At 30.2% G+C, this 24,665-nt stretch overlaps 6 protein-coding genes and 1 non-coding gene across 7 annotated transcripts; 6 read left to right on the top strand and 1 right to left on the bottom strand.

The window, feature by feature from the left end:
- Window positions 1-239: 239 nt before the first annotated feature.
- Window positions 240-2,948, top strand: LOC118074470 (tRNA N(3)-methylcytidine methyltransferase METTL6). The gene is made up of 9 exons (XM_035095686.1): window positions 240-267; window positions 341-791; window positions 960-1,105; window positions 1,185-1,328; window positions 1,422-1,593; window positions 1,844-1,908; window positions 2,083-2,157; window positions 2,372-2,423; window positions 2,661-2,948. The coding sequence occupies exons 2-5, from the start codon at window positions 420-422 to the stop codon at window positions 1,576-1,578; spliced, it is 819 nt and encodes a 272-aa protein (XP_034951577.1). The 5' UTR covers window positions 240-267; window positions 341-419; the 3' UTR covers window positions 1,579-1,593; window positions 1,844-1,908; window positions 2,083-2,157; window positions 2,372-2,423; window positions 2,661-2,948.
- Window positions 1,687-1,774, top strand: LOC118074625 (small nucleolar RNA snR60/Z15/Z230/Z193/J17). Its single transcript, XR_004691218.1, has one exon. It is a non-coding gene; the product is annotated as a small nucleolar RNA snR60/Z15/Z230/Z193/J17 (small nucleolar RNA).
- On the bottom strand, window positions 2,586-3,604 carry LOC118074473 (uncharacterized). The gene is made up of 4 exons (XM_035095689.1): window positions 3,467-3,604; window positions 3,065-3,224; window positions 2,850-2,989; window positions 2,586-2,756 (listed from the first exon to the last, which is right to left on the bottom strand). The coding sequence occupies exons 1-4, from the start codon at window positions 3,498-3,500 to the stop codon at window positions 2,704-2,706; spliced, it is 387 nt and encodes a 128-aa protein (XP_034951580.1). The 5' UTR covers window positions 3,501-3,604; the 3' UTR covers window positions 2,586-2,703.
- Window positions 3,605-5,412: 1,808 nt separating this feature from the next.
- On the top strand, window positions 5,413-7,352 carry LOC118074449 (uncharacterized). The gene is made up of 2 exons (XM_035095660.1): window positions 5,413-5,430; window positions 5,511-7,352. Exons 1-2 carry the CDS (start codon window positions 5,413-5,415, stop codon window positions 7,350-7,352), a joined length of 1,860 nt encoding a protein of 619 aa, XP_034951551.1.
- A 2,529-nt stretch (window positions 7,353-9,881) lies between these two features.
- LOC118074468 (putative protein TPRXL) lies at window positions 9,882-11,794 on the top strand. The gene is made up of 2 exons (XM_035095682.1): window positions 9,882-9,956; window positions 10,410-11,794. The coding sequence occupies exons 1-2, from the start codon at window positions 9,945-9,947 to the stop codon at window positions 11,700-11,702; spliced, it is 1,305 nt and encodes a 434-aa protein (XP_034951573.1). The 5' UTR covers window positions 9,882-9,944; the 3' UTR covers window positions 11,703-11,794.
- Window positions 11,795-14,442: 2,648 nt separating this feature from the next.
- LOC118074448 (uncharacterized) lies at window positions 14,443-16,053 on the top strand. Its single transcript, XM_035095659.1, has 2 exons — window positions 14,443-14,583; window positions 14,653-16,053. The coding sequence occupies exons 1-2, from the start codon at window positions 14,572-14,574 to the stop codon at window positions 16,051-16,053; spliced, it is 1,413 nt and encodes a 470-aa protein (XP_034951550.1). The 5' UTR covers window positions 14,443-14,571.
- Window positions 16,054-19,326: 3,273 nt separating this feature from the next.
- Window positions 19,327-22,710, top strand: LOC118074447 (uncharacterized). The gene is made up of 7 exons (XM_035095658.1): window positions 19,327-19,362; window positions 20,304-20,561; window positions 20,739-20,982; window positions 21,073-21,338; window positions 21,498-21,802; window positions 22,086-22,280; window positions 22,419-22,710. Exons 1-7 carry the CDS (start codon window positions 19,360-19,362, stop codon window positions 22,513-22,515), a joined length of 1,368 nt encoding a protein of 455 aa, XP_034951549.1. The 5' UTR covers window positions 19,327-19,359; the 3' UTR covers window positions 22,516-22,710.
- Window positions 22,711-24,665: the final 1,955 nt, after the last annotated feature.

Below are 24,665 nucleotides of genomic sequence, written 5' to 3'. Positions count from 1 at the left end.
TGAATAAATGATTGTTAATTTAGAAAAAATTAATTCAATATTTTATATAAACTCGCTTTGATTTATTTATAATCATAAAGTGGCTTTTCTGATTTTTAACTAATGAAATAATTTATTCGCACGTTTACATATTTTAAATGAATTCCGCGCTACGCTGAATAGGAAGACTTGAAGTGCCATCTACTGGGCAATGGGAGACTCAGCGGGGTTCTCCCTCCGTTTTCTTCCAGCCATCATCCATTTTATTCTAAGACGCGTTGGAGTAAGGTATGTATTTATTACATTCATGAATTTTTTGTAATTAATCAACTTTTTTTAAAATTTAACTATAAATTTTCAGTTATCTAATAATTATTAAATATTTAAATATCATATTAAATTAATTGAAAATGAAACAAAGTTGAAATTTAACGAATAAAATGGAAAATTTGTCAAATGAAAATTCGTTGCCGGGCCACGTGGCGAAGCGTCTCACTGAAGAAGAATTCGAGCGAATGCTTGCACAAGATTCGCGATTAGTATCAGAATTTCAAGCCAAGCAGTTAGAAAATGAAGCTAAAAAACATTGGGATCTTTTTTATAAACGAAATGAAACAAAATTTTTCAAAGACCGTCATTGGACCACTCGTGAATTTGAAGAATTGCTAGACTCTACTAACACAGGTGAAAGATCTATCCTGGAAGTAGGCTGTGGTGTTGGAAATTTAATTTATCCTTTAATCGAAGACGGACTAAAATTCAAAAAGATATTTGCATGCGATTTATCACCAAGAGCAATCGATTACGTGAAGGTGAGTTTATGAGCTCGATTAATACATTCACATAAATTAAATATACACTAAATATCTGCTTATGCTTTTCTCCACTAGTCATAAATTAATTAGCTTTTCAGTGCAAATTATTCATTAACAGACTTTGTGCTATTGGTTTGAAAATTATTATTTTAATTTGTCTTACAGCAACATTCCTTGTTTGATCCGGAAAAAATAAAAGCTTTTCAAGCGGACATTACTCTTGATAGTTGCTTTACAGAAATCAATGAAAAGGTGGATTTAGCTACTCTAGTCTTTGTATTATCAGCTATTCATCCTCAGAAATTTCATAGGTAATTTTTATGAAAGCAAATTATCACTAAATACTATTAAAGAAAAGTTTAATATTTTGGTATTCACATTTTCTTTTAGTGTTGCTAAACATTTGTATGACGTAATGAGTACCAATGGCGTGGTTTTATTTAGAGATTATGGATTATACGATATGGCTCAATTAAGATTTAAACCAGGGCATAAAATAGCTGAAAATTTCTACATGAGACAAGATGGAACAAGGTACTTTTAGTGGATTTTGCTTTTTCTAATTAACAATTTATTTTCAGAATTAATTTGAAACATTTATTTGAAATGAATTTTTTTTTTATGTAGAAGTTATTACTTTTCCACGGAAGAAGTCGAACAGATATTTAATTCAGTTGGATTTAAATCCGTGTCATGCTCCTATGTTCAAAGACGAACTGTTAATCTCAAAGAACACATTGACGTGCCTCGTATTTTTGTTCAAGCGAAATTCAAGAAACCTTGAAGTTCATGAGTATGAGTAAGTCTCATTTATTTTAAAATTTTCATTTTTATCTTTTATTAGAAATAATAAAAGAGTTTTTTTTTATAATACAAATAAAGTATTGCACACTCCTTCTGGATGATGAATTCATAGTTCAGCTGATAGATATTGATGCATATACATTGATAATGTCTTTCGCTCCTATCTGATTGATAACTCTGCATACTTTCTATTCATGATTATTTTTACTTTATATGCTAAATAAATTTTTTTTTTATTTTTACAGAACTCATCACTTGATCCTTATCGATTACTCTTTCTACGTGCACTTTTAGAGCGATTTCCATTCAGGTAAGAAGTTTGTATTTTCATGACTAGTAATTCTAAAATAAGATTATAGAAATCGATTGATATGAATTGAATCGATTATTAAATATTTATTATAAATAAATGATATATTAAATATTAATAAATCACAAGCATATATTTGTCGCCTAAATAGAACTTTATTTATTCATGTTACAGATGAAAACTCAGCTGGATACAAATTATAGAAAATTGATATTTCACTTGAAAATAGGTCAACAGGTATATTCAAAGGTACATAAAAGCTATTAAAATTTTTTAAAAAATATTTAAATTCTTTATTCGATCTCCAAAGTTTTAATTTTTAAATGATGCATTGAACGTACTGATAATTTAATGATGTAATATTATTCGTCACTACCACTGATATAAAATCTCGATGTATTATTATGATAATAATTATTTTCATTTTTTATTTGAAAATTAATTAACTTATACATTATTATAGGTTCAGGTGAAACAAGATAGTAGCAGAATCTAGAGAATATTACTGATGAGAGGTAAATATTTATATTAATTTTCATAATACATCTTAATGAATTATTAAGTCATTAAAAATCATTTAATTAATCAAAGATTAATTATTCAATATACATCTTATTTATAAATGATGAAACTTTATTCTGAATCTATCATGCTGATTATTATTAATATTAGCTCTATCTGATTTTGTAATACTACTTCAATTTTCATTCAACAGAAATACACGCATACATTAATCGAATGACATATTTCAGATAATATATACACATATTTACTGCATTAATTTATAATACGGCCTTATACATCTTCGGCTGAAACTCCTCCAGTATCATCATTTCTCATTGAATTATCTAGTTTAAAGCATTAATGTTTGACATGAATGGAGTCAAGTATAAGTTTACGTAGTATTATGTATACTATTATTTATAGTTAAGATTACTTACTACCTCTCGTGATAAGTATTTGGATTTTTTTTACTAATTTATGAAGAGGACATCTTGTACAGATAATGCAAAGAAAAAAAATAAATAAAAATAATATTACTAGAGCTGCAATAATTCCGCTTATTTTTCTGCCATTGATCCTATTCATCAATTAATGATCTTTCAGAAGAGAAAATGTCTTTATAAAACTTGAAAAAATGAACACGAAATCTTACATTCGTCTATTTTCAATTAAAGGGCAACAATAATAATAGTCCAGTTCAACACTGTAGCAACATAATTCTTGGTCTGACGATGATATAGCTGCTGGATAATAGCATGTTCTTGCTACATTTTCATCATTGTTCGGACAAAATATTTCGTATGCATTAACCTCTGGAAAAGAAAATTAATTTGAAAATATAACAACGGGATATTAAAATAATTCGGTAGCATTATGTTAAAATTATTTCGACAATCTTGTTGTTAACACGAAATTGCAAAAAATTTAGACTATTTTTCATCCTTTTTGTAAATGGAGTATTTTTTATGCTTTGATTTTACTTACGTGTTATTCAGAGAAATTGAGAAAAATGCTAGGTTAAAAATGAAAGCGAATGGCCTGGATATTTACTTACGGTAGAGCATAAATAGCGCTATGTATCCAATCATAGTTTTATCTCAAATGCATCTGTAAATATCCAGAATGTTTAACTTTCTTATAAAATTATTTAATTTATACATTTTTACTATTCCTAGCAAGATCATTTACCATAGCGAAAATTTTTATTTAGCTTTTATTTTTTTTTGTTCATGAATATTAATATTTAAAAAAAGAAAAACAATGAAACAGCTGAACTTGAAAAAATTTGCAATATCGCACGTAGATGCTGAAAAAGGATGTAGAAAGTGTCACTCGAAAAACAATTTGGAGCATCCAATTGCATTACGGGTATTAATTAGCTATTGTGTTCTACAAATTTTACGCTCAAAAACTTTCTGAAATTCCAAGTAACTAGCTGGTTAGGGTGCTGTGTACAGTAGTCTAATGATATGCTTGTAGATTTATCTACATCTACATCTCAAAATAAACTATGCAAATAATAGTTAGATTCGTTGTTTTCTAGTTCGTTGATTGCATCAGACATTATCAAGTTGAGTAACAAATGATAAATAAACTCATCAACACTTGGACAAATGCCAGAGTGGTCAATACTACTTCATTCATTGATGCCTGGTACGTGTCTTTACTTTCTAAGATTCAGGAATTCAATTGTACTTTCAATCAAATTGATAAATCCAATAAAATGATGATACTTGAAGTAAAATTTATAAAAAAACCAATAAGATCATTTATCCATCAAATATACAGCAAAATTACTAATTGTAAATTCGATGAAATAGAATTCGTAATCATCTATTTATATATTAAATATTTTATATTATTAATAATCGTTAAAAGAAGGAAACATATATATCACCATTCTATCAAAAATTAAATCAACAAAAATAATGTGTATTTATGACTTGAGGAAATGAATCATTTAATAATCAAAGAAAAAATAAATGATTTCAGTAATGAAATTATGGCATTATTTTCCAAGTATTACATAATAGAAGTATTGCAAATTTGTGTATTTCTCACAACGAAAGGCTAGAGTATTCAATATTACTTCATTCTTTGTCGCTTTACGTGGGTATCTTCACTTTCTAAGATTTTACTAAATCTAAGTAATAATGTTTCTCGTAAAACCGGTAAGTGTTGTTTGTATTCTCATTTATATTTATCCCACGATTATTTCAAACAGAAGTAATATTTTTACGTAATTATTTTTCTTACAGAAAATATTTTTTATTGATAGAAAGATAATTTTAAAAATTATTTCACCTGCAGTTGCAGATATTGCACAATGGTCATTATTTATTAAAGATGATCAGAATATTTTCATCGACAAAATAGCTTTAAAAAGACTTTCACTGGCCCATAACACGTGATAGGAATTCCAAAAAACCTTATGTGACTGTTTTCCATTATTGGAAATTACGGAGACCTCATATTGTCTGTTCATTTTTATCAGGAAATAAGACTTCAATGTTATATTCAGTATTCGTTCGTGATGCTGTAAAAATTTAATGATTTCCTCTCTAGAATGAGAAACATATCTTACGGAGTAGATCGTACGGAAATATCATGATTTATAGTTTCTCTAGTATTTATGTCTTTATAGTGGAGCTGAACCTTGACTATCTACGAATGGTTGTAAGGTCAACTTACCATTTATCGTTATGTGTAACATATCAAATTGGTAACAATATTGCTCAAGACTTATTGATGAAAGCCGGCATGAAAGTCTATTGTAATTCGTAGATGGTCGCGGCCCAACTGTATTTATATATGTGCTGGTATGGTGGTGAATTTAGTCAGCGCGGACACGTCCATCAACAAAGAAATTAGTTCCGCGTAGCAGGTGTCTTCATTAAAGTTATTCTCTTCTCAGACTTCAGTCTGTAGTAACAACTAATCCGATCTCTTTCGAGTTGTAAGTTCGTTCAGTACTTTCATATGAATTAAAGTTGTGTAAATATGAGAAATATTGTTCTGGTAAGATTTTAATTATTACTATCGTCAGAGCCATTCTTTTTTTAATTTAAAAGTAAAAATAATAATAATTTTTATTACAGATAATTATAGGTTTTACTGTCACATTATCATTGGCAGAAAACAAAACCGATACGCAGGCTTTAGAAGCGAGGAATCAAAGTATTGAAGGTTTAATTTACAGTGATGATAATTTGAAAATTAGTGACAATCTTAAGAAAAGAAATTCTGGATATTCGTATCCCAAGCCAAATCGTGCAAAGTTTCGAAGTAGATTTACTTCAAATGGATCTTCGAAAAATCGAGGAAAATTCTCGAGATTAAATGTACCCGTGAGACCTTTTGAAACATATGGGCCTCCAAAGCAAACTTCTCAGCAATTCTCAATCAATAATCATCCATCACGTAGACCTTCAATTCAACAAAATAAAAATAAATTTCATTCAGGAGCTGAAGGTATACGATTTCCGTCAAATAATCTAGGAATTGGAAATTTTCACTATGAAGTTCCTAGCCCAATCAGAGAAACAGATTTTATAGAACCTAGCCCTATAGCTAGTCAAAACGAAGAACCATTTAAGGTGAATTTTGCAAATTATTTGCCTCCCAAGAATCAAAGACTTCCAATTCATCAAACCTCTTCAATCTTCTTAACAAGTGCACCATCTGCAAATTCAGATCAACACATCAACAACCACAAACAAAATTTAATTAATCAACATCCTCCTAATTTTCAAGTTTCGGATGCTGCACAATTTTTGGTCGATCATTCTCGAGCTATTTCTCAATTGTATGATGCACCAGCATTGAATATAGACTATGCACCCATTAATGAAGATTCACCATCATTTGATAATCAAGGACCAAATGTGAATCTTAATCTTCAAAATCAAAATTTGGGGCATGAAACAAATCAAAAAGAGCTTTTAAGTATTCAAAATCTGCAAAGGTCTTTTCCTTCATATGCATCAGGAACTCTTGAACCTTATCGTTCTTTGGAACAAATTCAATCTCTAGAAAAAGATCGACTTATTGCCCAGCTTCAGCAGGAATTGGTTCAACGCCAAGTACAGGATCCTTCTAGGTATGCTCAGCATAATGAGGGTGAAAATGAAAAACTTTTATCAGTTCAATCATCGCATTTAGATAATTCTGCATCCATCTTGGGTCTTCAGGGTGTTCCATTCGGCACAAGACTAGAAAATTCATCAGGAAGGAATTCACAAACATCCAAAATTGATAGACCTTCCTTGACATATGGCTTTCCGACCATCACCACCCCACTGCAAACCACCTCTTCGACAGCAATCAGTAACGCGTCAGTTGATCGACCTCAAAACAGTGGAGAAGGAAGCTCTCACGGAGGAACTTTAGTTCCCATGTCAAGTAAACTACCCACGGTCTTTCCGTTTCCTCAAACTGGTGGATTTATACCAACTCTAATTGCAGGCACGAACTTGGCGAGTCTACCAAGTTATGGGACTACTTTTGTTGGTTCGAACTCGTTTCATTCCCCTGGGCAGGTCATTGAATCCTCACCCACTCACTTTGACATTCCAATACCAACAATTCCAAGTAATAATAAGCCATTAATTGGTGGCTCTACTTTAACTCCAACCTCGCCAAAACCAATAGACTCTCCTGGATCATCATCCTCTCTTCATCCAATCTCTTCTGCACCACTACAACCTATTTTCCCAGCAATTCCTACGGTTACACAAGTTCAAACGCCTGCTAGCCCACTACATCCTACATATAATCAACCCGCTCTTATAAATTCTGTTTTTCTTAAACCTGTTAAACCTGTCTATCCACTGTATTATTATCCAAATGTCCCGTATCAACTACAGAAACCTCAGTACGTTTTTCCCTGGAACTATGCGCCAACTTATGCTCAAGCCAAATCCTCTGATACATCAAAGTAGTTTATTATTATAATCATTAAATTACTTTTTACACTCATTCTATCTTAATTAGAAACAACTCCAACATTTCCAGAAAGTACAATATTATAAGTATATATGAAAGTTTAACTTTTTTTTTAAGTTTTAGTAATAATTTCATTAAAAAAATTCATATACTCAAGATATTGATTAAACAAGTAATTATAATAACACGAGAGCTAATTATAATTGCAAGTAAATATTTTAAAGATACATCTACGAGCAAAAAGGGTAAACAAGCCGATGAAGGCGCACCTTGACCAATGAACATGTTTTTTAAGATTATTTTTAAACTTTCAGGAGAAAAAGATTAACTAGGAAAAAAGAAGGAACACTTTAATGTGAAGCAATATTAAATAAGCTTAAATTGGTTTGTTTACCTCCGCCAGGATGAAATTTCAATTATGATAAAAAAAATAACTGTATGACTTTCAAATAACTCGTTAATTCGAGATTGTATATACACAAGATTTATTTATTGCTAAAATAAATTAGAACCTATTTATTATCTCTGTCTTTCGTTTATTGATAATAGTACTTATTTCCCTCACAAATGATCGTGATAAAATACACTAGATGTGTACTTTGTAAGTATACATGGAAGATGTAATTACAGTCATACTTCTCACTTTATATATTTTCATGTTGGAAAGTCGGGTGGACGAGAAAATCGAGCACGTGCACTTCCGTCGAAAACGAACTCTCACGAAAGTTCAGTTACACTTCAGTTTAATCGAAGTGTGAGACTTGAATTGTGACCTCGAAAGTCGTTCGATCATTCTAAGCACGATGTCATTGGCTCTGGGTTACTCGGGCAGTATTGGACGTTCATAATACCCACAAGCTATTGAAAAAGTAAAAGACGAACGTGCTAAATATCTCATAAAACTTTTTTTACTTCAGGACTAATGAGTAGAATGAAAAAAAAGCTACAAATTTTTTCCGCATGAAAGAGAAGTTAAGCATCATCTTTTCTCAAAATAAGCTCTCATTAAGAAATAAATGTTAATTAATGAAGCAGTAATTAATTTCTGTGATGAATACAAATTTTCTCTATTCATTAAACAGTTCAGAATTTAGTCAGTTCACCATATTTCTTTTTAAAGATCTTTCCAACTTTTGTTAAAAACTGCAGCAACATTAAGTACTTCTTTTATACATAATTTGAAAGAAATAGTTGATGTAAAGTCCAAAGTCAAGGCTTATCCCTGTCACAAAAGTTGTCACGACCATTCACTTTCTGCTACTGACCCCAATCTTATTTTTGCTTTTCATTTTAATTCATCGTCAGACTTTTACCGTTTGTATTGAACATGAAAGACCAGTCCATGATTTCTTTTCATTATGTTTTTATTAATTACTATTTATATTATTTTTTTTCCTTCACCTTTGTCTGCCTATGTTTGAGAAATTTTTACGCTGGCTAGATCAACTCACAAACGAACCGCGCCCTCTTTTATGATAGGTATTTTATCTTCCAAAGAACATTACAAGTGAATCACTTTTTATAAACTTGATCTCATGAGACTATTATAGTACTCAGTGAGAGTGAAAAGTAAATTGACCATTATCAAATGCCTATTGAATCTATTGAAATTAAAAATGACTGAGCAAAAAGAAAACATAGTAAAACTTTACTTCCGTGATTTCATAAAAGTAATATTAAAAAATTATCGATAGTAAAATCTAACTTCCTACTGTTTCCTACAGTAAACTTTAATTATGTTATTGTTTATTTCTTTTATTTTTGGTTTTTATAATCTTTACTGTAGCCATTATTTTTTATGTTTTTTCTTTAATAATCATTCAAAAAATAAATAAATTCTAGACTACATTTATCAGCAAGATAGATATTAAAAATTACATGTCATTGAGTGAAAAATCAAATAAAATTTATTATATCTGTGAAAACTTTGCAATCCAATAAGATATATCGATTTCTCTAATGGCTCTAAACAAAATGATAATGAATTTCTCTAATTTATTCATTGATGAAATCTCAGTTGAATTTTTCTCGTCACGTGTTAAACAATTGTATGATTGATACCCTATGAGAACTCCTAGCAACAATCTTTCAGTCAGTATTTGAAGTAAAAGAAGAAACTATAAAATATCATCAACGATGTCACCCACTCCTATTGTTTGTGTTTTCACCAACTATTGATTACTCTGCTACGGATACTAACTTCCGGACTTTATTTTCTGTTCTGAAGCTTTTAAATTAATATGCCAACAAAGAAGCCTCATGAGAGAGTACCATAAACTATGACTAATCACTTTCCTTCAATAATTTGATATAAAATAGTTTAACTAATTCTTTTTGATCATATCTCACATTTGTTTTAATAGTGACACTTAATGCGTGACAGTTGCACTAAAGTCACAGTGAACGTAAATAGATATATCGCATATAGACTTACCTTCACCTAGACCTCTCATTTCTTCATAAAAGAGGGGATCTGAATATAAAGCCTGTCTCCTTAGTTGCAATAGTATCAAACCACACTTCTCTCAATAACATTGCAGTTGTCATCATTGAGTGCCCTCAAACTTCTCACGACTTTTTGGCAAAAAATGCGATCCATCGTAAGTTTTTAACTCCAATTTAAACAATATAATTAAACTATTACAAACTATTCTGAAAATTTATTATTTTAATTTATTTAAATAACAAATATGTCACCATATGGAATGCCAATTTATATCAGATACTAATTTTTTATTTAAATATTCGCGGAAGAATTATTGAATTTAATATTATTTGATAATAAATGTCACTTATATTTATTCTTTGTTCATGACAAAAAATATTTTTTAATCAAAATAAATAAGATCAACAGTAATTACAGTGAATTTCTGTAAGATAAAAAAAAATTGCCATTCCAATTTAAAGAAAAAGTACATTATTCATATAATGACAGCCAAAACAAAAAAAGTTAAATGCTCTAATCAAGTGAAAGTAATGAATGTTTGAAAGAATTATGAAGCTAAATTTAATTCAACTAAATCTGATCTAATCGATATGATTATTTTTCCCAGATATTTATAGGGCTTTTCGCCCTGATTTCTTGCGGCTTCAGTGAACGAGAACCAAAGCACGAAAGACGACTCCGGAAGATAATACCATTCTTATCAAAGGATAAACGAGGCACAGTTGATTCATCAAACTATGGATCTAATGGTCGTTCTTACTTCACACCTATTAACGCACCGCTCAGTAGCTACACATCAGGAGGAGCTGCTAGTGGGCTATCTGGAGGGCACTCTAATTCCCAGGGATTAGAGTCTTCTGCGGGGTATGGAGGACATAGTTTAGGACAAAGTAATTTTGGCTTGGGATCTCTTGGACTGGGAAGTCACAATGGTCAAACATACTCGTTACCTTTATCTTATGGAATTCATTCGTTGATTCCTTCTTCATCTAAGACTGGACCTGTAACATTTAGCCTCCAGGGAGGATCTCAGCAACACTATATGTCTCCTTTATATGCCTCAGGAGGTCAAGGATTATCTGCATACGCATCAGGAGCTCATAGTATTAGTTTACCTCTTTTGAGTCTCACAAGCCATGGATCTTATAGTTCACCAACGTCATCAGGTTATTCAAGTGGTCACAGCGGTCTAATATCTTCAGGATCCCATCAAGGATATAGTTTACAACCATTTTCTTCAAGTAGTTTATCATCTCATGGCGTATCAGGTGGTTTAGTCATTGCTGGAGCACACGGATCATCATCATACAGTTCTGCAAGTCCTTCAACAGCTTCAGCGAGTCATAGTTCCTCTTTTTCTCCATCTTCATCGTTATCAAGTTATGGTCTTTCTAGTGGGTCTCATGATAGCACCAGTTATGCTATTCCACTGTCTTCTTCATCATACTCAGCCGATTCATCTTACCACCCGTCATCAGAAAATTCTTATAGTTCCAGTACAAGCAGTGGTAGTTCTGCTTATGCTTTCCCAAGTACAAACTATGGAACTCCTACTAGTAGCTATGTTTCTAGCCACTCTAGTCCTAATGTTATTTACTCGCCACCAAGTTCAAGCTACTCTGGACACTCATCAAGTTACAATAGTCCTTCTGCCAATTACGCTAGTTCAAGCAGTTACTCAAGCCCTAGTGTTACTTATGCTGCCTCCAGCGGAAATGATTACTCAAGTCACTCTCAACCCTCATCTCAGTACTCTTCTTCCTCACCATCAGAACATCAAAGCTCTTACTCCAATGTAAGTCCATCGTATCTCAGTTATGCGGTTAAATCTTACCGCAATCCCAAAGCTGATCATAAATATGATACTCTTTCCTACTCAAGGCAAGAAGAAAAATACTAGAGTCTAGTTTGAAATAATAAATAAATTGGAGTATTTTTGTTATTTGTTTTTGCTGTTTTCTTTATACTGTAGAAATATATGAAAATATTTATTGATGTATATTTAAATAAAAACTATTCTTTTTTTACAGTATAGTCATTGTTTGTATTATGAGTCGAGAATACAAAAATTTGTTATTATTTTTTTTGAAGAAAAAGTTATTGTTGTTATTAAATACCTGTAATTTTGTGTACTTATAAAGAACATTTACTTTTATGTATTTTTTATGATAGAGTGACTCACATAACTTTTTAAAAAATTTATTAGTAAAGAAAGTGCAAAGGAAAGTACTCTATTTCGAGCTTCTCTTATTTAAAAACAGGTTTATGCTGTCAGTGTACTGCCAATGAAACATTTATCATGATAACAAAAAAAATAATTAATTATCGCTGTAATTATAACTTATGAAATTAAAAAGTACATATTTTAATATTAATTTAAAAAGCATGACCGCGTCTAAAATATTTGCGAAAAAAGTTTTAAGTGAATTTGAGAAAGTAGAAAAATGAAAACATATTTTTGGATGTTTTTATAAATTCACTTTTACTGAAACTTACGGCAATGCACTAATAATACTTTAAACAGGTCAAAACTTTAAGCATTCTTTTTTTACTTGTCACACGAAATGTCTATTTCTCTCATTATTGGAAGCTCATCTTTCCGTTCTCTTCGTCAGCTCACGCGCAAGTGATCATGATGATGAGCTCTCTGGCAATGCACCCGACCTACTTTGCCACGTACAGATGTACATATAGAAATAAAGAATATTATTTTATTGCAAGGACTGAGATAAAAAACTATTCTCCAAGAAAACAAAATTAATAAAGTTCAATTTCATATGGAGAAGCTTTAATTTGTATCAAATAATCAGCTCTGCTCTCATTTCCAAATTAAATATCATTTTAAATAAAAACATTTCCTAGCTACTGAGGAGTTTGATTAAAGTACTTCCCACATGATTGATGCACTAAAAGAATACACAATCAATTGAAGAAGTACAGGTCTAACTTCTCAATCAATAAACCAGTAGGATGATCATAATATGAATTTAAAAAAGTCTATTTGTCCATCCAGTTCTTCAATCAACATCTATGTCGATTATCAACAAAAAGAAGAGAAAATCCGCGCTTTTACTCTTTGCCAATCATGTTAGACATGTCGTCTAGATGATCATTAAACGAGTTGACTTTCAGAGTAATGGAAAAGATTATTAAAATATGTTGATTTATGCATGGAATCACCACACGATCTCCACACGTGGATTGTAGATTGTAAATGTCTATAGTATTTATTGAAAAAACTCATGAATTCTAGCGTGAAAGCTCTGGAATATAAGAAAGGAAAAGAAAAGAGTTGGCATCCGCATCAATCGTATGAGAATCCAACGCAGGCGTGGTCGTAAGTTCGCCAATCGTTGCAAGAGAAAGTGAAACAATCGACCTTTTCTCTTAAAAAGGAGATCGTGCGGGATGTTTTAGTAAGGATCAAAAAAAAATTACTATGAGACAGAACAAAAGAAGAAGAAGAAGAAGTAAGTGAAGGAAGAAGCAAAACTCTAGATCTTTTACCTCAAGGATTTACGCTTTTCCCTTCCGGACCGGGAAAGTGATTCTAATCGTAGGGAATTGCGGGCTCGCGTGCCACAATCGGCAAGAACGTCCGGTATTATTCCGGGCGAATTGTTACTGGTACTTCCATGTCGCAGAACAATAGAATCTCATTTGCCTTCACCCAGAGGCGAGAATAGATGAGAGGATTTCGTTTGATTCGTGTTATCATTTTTCTTTATACGCATCTCTTGTGTATTTCATCGCATTGAACAGTCGAAGGAGTAATTTTTTACATTTGAAAAAATCATATTCAGTAGAGTGAAAATCCCTCTTCGTTATCTTTTATATTCTAGGCAACATCAAATCATGTAGAAAAAAACCCCTTATATCATAAAAACTGATACAGGATATTGATTATTATTTTTTTATTCATTATTTGGAATTTTTGTAGCTGTAAAAATAATGGGTTTGTTTAAGTTTTTATGTAGAGACAATTGAGATAAAAAAAATATGAAAAATACAGTCCATCTCATGCTTTTGTATGATTTTTTTTTTTAAAATTAAAAAGCCGATAAAGCCTTTAAAGGCGAGATTTTTATCCTTTTTTGGTCCTAAATACTTTTAATCCTGATGAAAAATACACGAATAGTATTAAATCCGTTACTAAGACACACAAAAAAAAACATTAGCTCTCTAAAGTTTTGATTATTTCGAACTTAGGTTTTACGATCACTTGACGTAAATAAATGTATATGATAGAAAAAAATATGATTAAAGAGGTTGATTTTAATTATAGATATTTTTTCATTCACATTTTACTCACTGGAAAATGAAATTAACACTAGAGGCATATTATTAAGAATCATCTACTTCAGTTCTTCCGTAAGTAGTAATAATTTTAATCACACAGTGGAACGTATATACTTATTCATTATTTTTACTGCCGACATTTTGTCCGTGTGAGAGTGTTAAGATGATAGGATTCAAATATACCACATTCGATTTTTACTGGTTTAACGAGTATATGTCGATACATCGCTGCTGGAATTGCTCGTAAAAGACGAGAGAAAAGTCAAACGAGTTTTCGCAATTTTTCAGGAGTACAGATATAAAGGAGAAATTCAATGTCAGATCCATCATTAGTTGCTAAGCTATCAGTAAGAGTGGAGCACATCTTGCTCAGTAATTAAAATCTCAATGAACGTATCAAGTGTATAGTTGATAATAACGTATCAAATAATAAATCTTAATTAAAAAATAATATTTACCAACTGAATAAAATGAATTTAATCGTGAGTATTGAATTTACTTTCAATTGATTAAGAAAAACGTTTTTTTTATTTTTGCACCAATTTTTCTAGGTCATCGCTCTGTTACTACCGCTGGCAATATCTGCTCAGAGATATCAACGTTTATCTAATCCGAATGATGAACCCTTCCTACCCATATTTCCTGTCTATCCATACAGTCCGAAATTAATAAAAAGAGGTACAGAAAAACATTTTCTCTCTCAGTTAAATCCAGAGGCATTTACACCAAAACCAAATACGCGTGATTCATATAGCACTAGTTTTAATGGAAATTATCAAAGAGACTCAACGAGTGCCACATCCGCTCCAAACATCTATCAGCCAGCTTACACATCAACTAATCAAGCTTACAATCCATCCCAAGCATATGCTACAGTCCCACGAATCAATCCGCCTAATTACAACGCTAATCTTTATCCTTATGCATTATACAATAGTTATCCCGTAACACTCATAGCTCAGCCCTACACTACTCTCTATCCTAACTATCAACAAGTCTATTACGCCAACTCTAATTCTAACTTAAACTATAAACAAGCTTACACTAACTCTAAGACTAATGAATCAAGCAAAAATGATCTACGAAATGAGAAAAATCTTGAGAGACCAAGAAATGAGTTAGCTTTCCTCAAAGACGGATTTATTGATGGAACAAATTATGTATCGAATTCACGAGATGTTGAAGATTCCAATTTGTATAAGCAAAGTACTTTCAATCAGTTACAAGTAAAGCCAGATGCTTCGGAACTACACTTGAGAAGTGCACAACTTCCTGCGACTGCTTACCATCAGCTCGTTGGAATTGAGAAACAGCAAAATAGACAACCTAATTATGCACTTTCTCCGTCTGGATACAAGTACCAACAGTTGGATTCTACTATGGCAGCTGCCCTTTCCAGACTTTTAACTCAGCAAAGTGTCGCTCAACAAGGACTTAATCCACCATCCCCACCATCGTTATCAAATCAATACGAAGTTTCTGATGTTCATCAAAATATGGCTCCACCGGCAATCCAAAGGGACCCTTCTTCGGTGATTGCAAAAACGGGACTGGCTTACGTGATGAATCAACCAATAAATGTGTCTCCAAGACATATAGCTAAAATGCCAGAAGCATATCAACTTCTTGATCCGACTGGAGGTCTGGACAGAGGTCAAAAAGTCACACAAGTCACTTTTGAACCTTCTGAAAGTATCTATATACCTCCAATAAAATCTGTGAACGATTCAGCAAGATATCATACTGATTATAATGAATTTATTCAACAAGCTAATCAGCCGTATGGAGGAACAACAAGCTCTTCAAGTGAAACCTCACAAGTTCAACAACCTTCTCAAGCTTATGTTTATCGATATTCTGGATATAACTCTACACCAGGTAATCAGGATCAATCGACAAATTATAGGATTCCTTTAGATACAATCGGTTATACATCTGATAGAAATATGTAAATAAAAAAATTCATAAATGTTGAACTTTTTTGTGATTTTTACTGAATTACATTACTGCTATTATTGTTATTATTTTATATAATATTTATTATATGTTTTTGTTAACTAGTAGATTCTTTTATTGAATAAAAATTGTTTATTAGAATATCAATACATGATAGAAAGAACCTCACCCCAGAAGTTTATAATAAAAAGAATTTTATAATATGAAACAATTTGTTTTGATGAATTAAACTTAATATTGATTAAAATGATTCGGTTTTATTCAAGAGAAATTGATAAATTTTGTTAATTGTATGCATTATCATCGACCAATATTAACAATTTTAATGAATTTAATATAATTTTGTAGGAACTATTTATAAACAATATCATATTTTATCATCTATACATATTCGAATTTCATTTTCCAACTTTATACAAATAAAATTTATAATTAGTATCTTCAATAATAATACGAGTATTACTCTAATCTTACTAATGTAATTATTTTCAAAAATGATACTTAATACAAACATTAATAATATAAATTAAATAATATTCAATACTATGTATGTTAAAAATAAATACGACGAAATGATTAAAATTTTAACTATTCTATGAGTCTGGTATGGAATAAAGACATAAAGTAAAGCAAAAAACTTCATCGTTCTACTTTATTTCAACGTTCTCTTCAAATATGCGGTAAGAAAAGTAAAATAAAATATGAGATGGGCAGAGACAGTTTACTTTCACGAAATGTTACATGCCTTATACTGATCTTCATGAAAGTAAGTGAAGCTTATTCTGTCATTCAGAGTAAATTGTTATCCAAAACTAGTTCAGTTTCGTTGGTAATACAAAAGAAAGCCGGTTTATAATAGCTCCATATTTCATTCCTATATTATTTTATACTTATAGTCATCATTGACACATTCAAAGCTAAGTTCATCACTCCTAAGAGTATAATTTTAAACGAAAGTTCTAATTTTTTGTTTAAATATTGTCTCGAGACATGTCTGTAGGATTTCTTCAAGCTAAAAAAAAAGAAAATGTAATTTGTAGCACTCTAGAGGCTAAGAAAGTCCATGGTTTAATTGACGTTGATGCTTTTCTATATGTGTATGAGTGCTTAGAGCAGTGAATTTTATCCTAATCAAAGCTAGAAGATTGTTCATTTAACAAATTATAAATCATTGTTTTCCTTATCGAGCAATCAAAGAGACCAGTGTTATTATCATTTCCGTGTTATTAAACTAAACCATGAATTGAAACGAAAGTTACATACAACAGGTTTAAAAATGGAAAAAAGAACGTAACTGAAACAGAATTTGAATTGTTCATTATATTAATAAATATCCTATTATTATTATCATTTATCATTCACTTTTTATATTACCTAATTAAGAGTGAAATATTGTAATACACCATTTAGATATCGTATTTATGATATAAATGGATATTGATGTTAAAATTACAAAATATAGATTGATGATTTCTGTTATTGTTCAGTTGAAAAATTTATATCATTTATTATTCGATACATTTTTATAATCGATCGAAGAAAGTTTTGAATTCACGTAATATCTTAAACAAAAAAGATCTTCATCAGGTAGATTTATAATAAAAATGATAGCTACTGAGAAGAATAATTACAATGTATCGAAGCTTGAAGCGAGAAGAAGTAATTTACTGGTCGAAAGGTGTAAAACATTAATTTCAATTTTTTCCCCAGAATTTTTTTTCTGTCAATAATTATTTGCATTTTGTTTCTTTTTGATTACTTTTAAATTTAATTTTTAATATATTGATATTGAAGCTACTGAAAAAAGTTTTTTTGGTCCGTAATAATCAAGAAGAAAGTAGTGTTTACATTAATTACTCGCAATAATTACGTTAACTCATCAAAGCAAATATAAAGTGGGCGAGATTGACACGACTAAATCCATGTTCCCACGACTAGATTTCTTGATTGTGACTTGGTGGTGTCATCTATTAAAATCATTTAATTTTCTCTTTATCGATGCACTGGCTAACCGGAAGTGTGAAGACTTCCTAGAATCCAACTGTGTTGATTATCTGAGACCAAATCTGCAATAAATTGCTGAAAAGCAATTAGTAACTTACTTATTCTACAAGTTGTGAACAGAATTTTTTTACATATTTGCTTAGATAAATTTATTTAAGTATGTTAAATATTTTTCAAGATTTAAATATCATCTATATGAAATAAAGTTTAATCAAGTATTTTATAGCGTGGGAATATCATAGCAATTTTCATTAGGTGTAATTGAATTTATCCATCAAATAAAATTTCTTATTAATTAAGATTCATAAAATATTCAGTTAATGAAAAAATTTTATCGTTTATTAACCAAAAAAAAAAAAAAAAAGAATTATTGAAGAGTTATTAGAAATAACTCAATTTTTAGTAAATGAATAATAATATAACTCAAAAAAAAATTGAACAAAAACTTAATCACTATGATTGAAAGCCAGTAAAAAAGCATAAATCATTAACAGAATTGCTTTAATCAAATTGATTTAAAAAGTTGAGAATTTTTTTTTTTTTTGATCATAAAGTAGCTGAATAAAATTAAAATTGGAGAAAGAAAAATAAGTCTATTTTTTAAATATCTTCAAGAAGCTTCTTTTTAGTTTAAAAAATACTATTGTTTAATGTTCAGTTTCTAGTAATTTGACATCAGTAGAAACTTCAACATTGAAAATAGTAGTTTGTTCTAAGATAAAAGATCAAATGCTTAACTATACACCAATGCCCGAGCGATCGGGCATTAATCTGTGGTCGAGTATTAGATCTCTTACTTTGCATGATAAAAGATATGAAATGTCCAATAAAACTTGGATATTCATTGACCCATGAAAAATACAACTATATTAAATAAAACGTGTTGTAATGATCCTGGTAATTAATGGCTAAAATCATCAAAGTACTTCATTTTAACTTAATAGGTATCAATCAATCTCATGATTATAATTCTTCGTCTCTTAGGTGTGGAGCTTCTCAATTTAACCTTCTAAAGAAAGCGGCCTTGTACTATCGCTAGCGATGTAGGTAGACGAAGTCAATCCATTGGCCCGCGAAAGATCCGCCAAGTGAATGGGTGAAGAGACGGGGTAATTTCCCTGTGTGTTGGATTAACGGGATGGATTATTACATTCTCTATAATACTGGAGTGAACTGTAGCACCTTTATATTCGAAACTGGAGTAGGGGTCCAGCCTTTATAACTGAACCCACTTAGCCATGATTTTGTAGTAGAGCTAGGTCTTTTGTGTCGTGAACAATTTTTTCCTTAATTTTAAAATGGTAGGTATACCACTGCTTCATTAAAAGTCATTAAAAGTCCATATAGTCGATTGAATAATTAAGTAGATTGATGGTCCATTAGAGCCCGAAAATAGGAAATATGATGAAAAAACAGATAAAATGATGAAATTTTTTTTTTCCGTTATGTAACTAAACAAATTATTTCTAAAAATCACGTAATACTTAACTAAATCATTTTTGTATAACAATATGTGGTGAATCGATTGATTTTTTCACCGAAAAAAAATGTATTCATGTGCGAAAAATTCACAGTTGGAAATTTTTACTCTGTAAAATAGCTATGATTTATAATCAGAATTTGATAAAATATCAATTTTCAATATTTAATACTAAAATTTATAAAATATTTACTATTTTTGAAAATCATTTAAAAGTTTGAATTAAACAAAAATAAGAAATAGTTAAATAATTCATGAAATGAATTAATGAAGAAAAATTTGCAAATAAATAGCCACCATGTAAAAGCTAGATACATTTAATTGTATTAATGGGCTCTAATGAGCTAATTTTACTAAGATGTTATTACAGAGTGGTTGTAAAAAAATGAAAATTGGTACAATTTGTAATTTTTTGCTTTACTTGTATTCCACCACCAAACTTCCGCAAATTAGAATTCAATAGATCTGTGCAGAGAAAACACTTTTACTTTGTGTGATGCATTTATCGTAAATAGATGTAGTTAAGTACCCGATCGAGAAGGTCTATATAAGTGGTCCATTCCGGATATATGACCCAGAACGTAATAAACATCAGTGAAAGCAATTTGAAAACAATCGTTCTGCTATTTTGACTATTATACATTTAGTTTATCCAAAACAAGTGTATTCGCCATATTACAAAAATGCTTGTAAATTTGGTAGATTTATTTCGCATACTTTCAATTGTATAGCAGTGTTTGAATACATCTATTTTTGTTTTAGATCGTCTATCTGATACTTGGGCTATTATTGACATCAGTAAGAGGAGAGAAGAAAATCAATCTTGAAGATATAGAGCAGGATAATTTGAGATCAGAAAGTAAATCGAGTTCTGAATTGCAGAAAACGTCATATTCAGTGAAGCCAAAACCACCAATTAGTAGTGATGATTATCGATCAAGTACCCTTCAATATCAAAATGGTGGTGGCGGTGGATTAGGGAGTTTTACTACAGCCAAACCACCTCATGTGAATTATCAGGTAACCGTTAACAATATTATGTTAGACGAAAATTAAATTATTCTCAATTGAACTAGACTTCTATAGAAGCGTTCAATATTCACAATAATTTAATATTAAAGTTATAAAGACGTTGGAATAAACTGATTATTGTACAAAACTCAAGCAATTGTAACGTTAAACTTTCATTTATTCTAGGAGTCTGGTGAATACGAGCAAGAAAATTTACCAACAGAATTTAAGTATCAGCAAGTAAATAGTGTGCATGACAGCTCACAATACCCTGAGTATACGGATCAAATTGAAGTCATGCCAAAAAGCAATTCTCAGTTCAATTATCAGCAGCAGTTGTATTACGAGCCAGAAATTTCCGTTGGCAATCAATATCAAACTATCCAACAGAAAACTGCTACAGAAAAATACCTCTCGAACGGGTATAAAAGTGAGTAAAAAAATACATACATCATTTACGACGTAAATACTCACCGTGATTAAATTATGAGCTTTGAAATAAAAATTATGATAATTGCAGGTACAATTTATATTCCTATGAATCAAATTTTGGCTTACTATCCGCATTTGTCTCTGGGTCAAGGGTCCTCGGGAAAAAGTGAGTCTTTTCTCCATCAACTTGCGAATCAAGTTGGTCAGCAAATACCCATTCCTCTTTATACTTCTGGAGCCCTCAGCCGTACCTCAATTTATATGCCTTCTAAGCTGACCTATAAAATTCAACCTCAGCATATCACATATGCATCCCAGTATCCTTTACATACACAAGCAATAATTTCAGGAAAGGTAATTTACAAAGTCATAATTTTAAATAATTCTTTAATCATTTGTAAAATTATTACCACTTTTTAATATTCATTTATGCTTTCACAATTATTGTGTCCATTAGTAACATATTTTTTGATGATTATTATTACTATTATCGTTATTACTTGGATTTTTCAGAAACAAACTGGCCGACTTTACTCTCAAGATACTCAGCCAAAGGATTTGCTCACCACACAAACCGTAATCGCGCAACCGCATTCTCAGTATCTCCAAGAATTGCTTTATTCAAGTCCACTTTATACCCAGACAAATCTTGATCAACTAAAAACGTATGCGACCACACCAGTCTATGTAAAAAGCCACTCAAATCCTCACTCAAGCATTTTGCAGCAATATACTCAGTATATGAAACCCAAAAAGCTTCAGTATGTCGTTCCATTGGCTAAATCAACTTATCACTCAAACGGAAATACTCATCAAAAGTATGAACAGGTAGGTAAATAATTTTCTCTTTTTAATTTATTTATTTCTACCGTTTTTCATTAAAGAATCAGCTAATTACTCAAAGCTTAACAACAACGCTTCAAATATCTTAAAAAGCAAAATAAATAACAATTTGAACTATTTAAATATTTACCTATTTATTCTTATTTACATGATTTATCTTTTTTTATGCCAAATACTTTGGCTTGGTGTTTTTGGATTAAGTTAAATAAATTATTTTTTAAAAATATAAATTCTAATGATTTTTCTGTCGGAATAGAGTTCAGATGCATCAAAAGAAGGTTTAACTCCACCTCAATTACCGGCACAAAACTTTAAGTTTGATCACTACTCTATTTCCGGCGAGAGTGATAGAGAGCATTACGTACAGAATCATGATAATGAGTTGTCAGAACCTCAGTCTCTTCTTGACTCTTATATTCCAAGTCACGTGATTGCTGCTAAAGATGCAGAAAGGTAATTTTTTACTTGCTATAATTTATCATCGACTACCATTAAATACATTGTTATTAATGATTCATTATTAATAAAACTAGATAAAAATCATAATTAATCACTTTTAAATGCATATGAATATTATTTTTTTCTTTGTAGATATAGAGAAAGACCAATCAAACTTGAGAGTGGATTTCTCCCATCAAAAATAAGCTTAATTCATTCATACAAAAAACGTAAGACGAATTCCAATTGAAAATTATATCGAATAGGTAATAATTATCATTTGAAATTTTTTTTTTCTATTTTTCATTCTTTTTTGGGCTTGTTTGATCACAAAATTTGATGCTATAGTAAAGTAAAATATTGCAGGCATCTTCATACTGATGTTATGTCAGACGCTCTATCTAGTCTTTTATTAAGATCAATAATAGATCACTTTAAATCATTGAAAAAGTTTTCATAATCACCTAATTGATGAATTATGTTTTGTTTTATTATCTATTAATATTATATTGTTTTATAATCTTAATGAACTTGAACGACGTAATCTATGTCTTCATGACGTCTCTAAGAAGATTAGCATAACTCGTAATATCAAATGATTGGATCATTATAGCTTGCGTTATATAGTTGTAATAATACAGCCATTCTAGATATTTTTATAGCTTAAAAGTTACGGTAACATGAATCGATAAATGACGCATTCGTCAATGTAAAAATACGAATAATCATGCAGTTTTTATGTCAATTATATACCGCTTAATAATTTTATTAATTTTACTCTTTTTTAATAAAAATGAATTGTTAATGATGATATTAAAATTTTTTATTCTTTATTTTAATTTTAGTCTTAATCATAATTAGAATAAATTAAAATACTCGAGAAAAAAGTGTTCTGAATAATAATTTAAATTATGCGTCGACAATTGAGGACGCTTTTACTTTTCTATTTTCCAGTGTATCTGTAATGTAGTTGATTATACATCGAGATAAGTAAACGCTATAATTACCTTCTCGCATCGCAATAATTCTTACACATGAAAGACTTTATAGACTATTACAATGCTTTACAATGTATTCAATCTTCCTAATATCCTTTTTCAACAGTTTTATTAATTCTCGATAATAAATTTTTCTTAAGCTCTCATTCATAAAATATCTGGTGTCAAGATTTCTACAACTGATAAGAAAAATTTCACTAATAAATGAAAATGAAAATTGAATAGTTAAGTTAGAAACAAAAATATTGCGAATCTTTTATGATAAAAAATTAACCTTTCTCAATTTTGAAATTTACTAAATCGATCATTTTAATAAACGACTTTTTTAAACATTAAGCAAATATTTATTCAATCTGAAAAAAAATTGCCGACTTTAATTAAAGAAAATGATTGTTATGCCTATTATCTCGACAAAAGTTATAACACCTGTAATTTCTAAGAGACTTGTATACATTGCGTCCACAATGTACTCACTGGTTTTAAACAAATATTGCGTATTGATGTAGACATGAAGACATGAAGCGACGAGAAAGCGACCGCAATGGCTAAGTCAATGGTGTCGTTTCTCAGGGCTTAGTGGCCTTAACATTTAGAGGACGTCAAACTTTAATGTGAATTTATTACAGGAATTGAAAAAATTTATGAAAATAAATAAATAAATAATTGAAAATTTAAACTTTTTAAAGGTCTGGTGAAAAATTTAGTGATAATTTTAACTTCTTATCTACAAATTAAAGGTATTTTTTAACTCTAGGAACTTATTTGTTATTCATGAGGTTTTATAATGTTGATTATTATGATAATCAATCCAATAACAACTGATAAATAAGTAAAAGTTTAAATTGAACGTATGAACTGACACATTCAGTGCAGCATACCGAGAAGATCATTTAAACAGATTTTTTTTAAAGTAATTTTAAAATGAAAAAATGAAAGTGACTATTAAAAATAATCATTAAAATTTTTTTTTTCTTTTCTTTTTCGTTTCATTGCTTTTTTGGATTAATCATCAACGTAATACCTTTTATTATCTTAAAAGACTACCGAAAAAGTATACTGAAAGTCTTTAAAAGCCAACTTTTTATGTCAACAGATATTTGAAAAAATCCCTTGTCATTAGCAAATTTAAAATAAACTATAAAAATTAAAATAACATTAAATGTTTTTTTTTATTATCGCCAAGTCATTCCTTTAAAATAAACATTAAATACACTTAGTGGTAATGTTAATATATCATTGCTATGGCAATAATTGGATATTTAAAAAAGAATTTAGTCAATCCACTAAAACCTGTCCACGTGGTTGGAAAGAAGAAGCTACGCTATTGGTGCGTATCTTCCTGGTTCAGTAGTGGATGGCATATATGTTTTTCTTACAGAAGAGAAACTATAATGTGATGTCC

This window comes from Chelonus insularis, unplaced genomic scaffold, assembly GCF_013357705.1.
Source record: "Chelonus insularis isolate UGA/USDA-ARS -01 unplaced genomic scaffold, ASM1335770v1 contig_135_pilon, whole genome shotgun sequence".
Classification (NCBI taxonomy): domain Eukaryota; kingdom Metazoa; phylum Arthropoda; class Insecta; order Hymenoptera; family Braconidae; genus Chelonus; species Chelonus insularis.
Note: the sequence above shows the minus strand (reverse complement) of the source record. Positions and strands in the feature narration are given on the sequence as shown.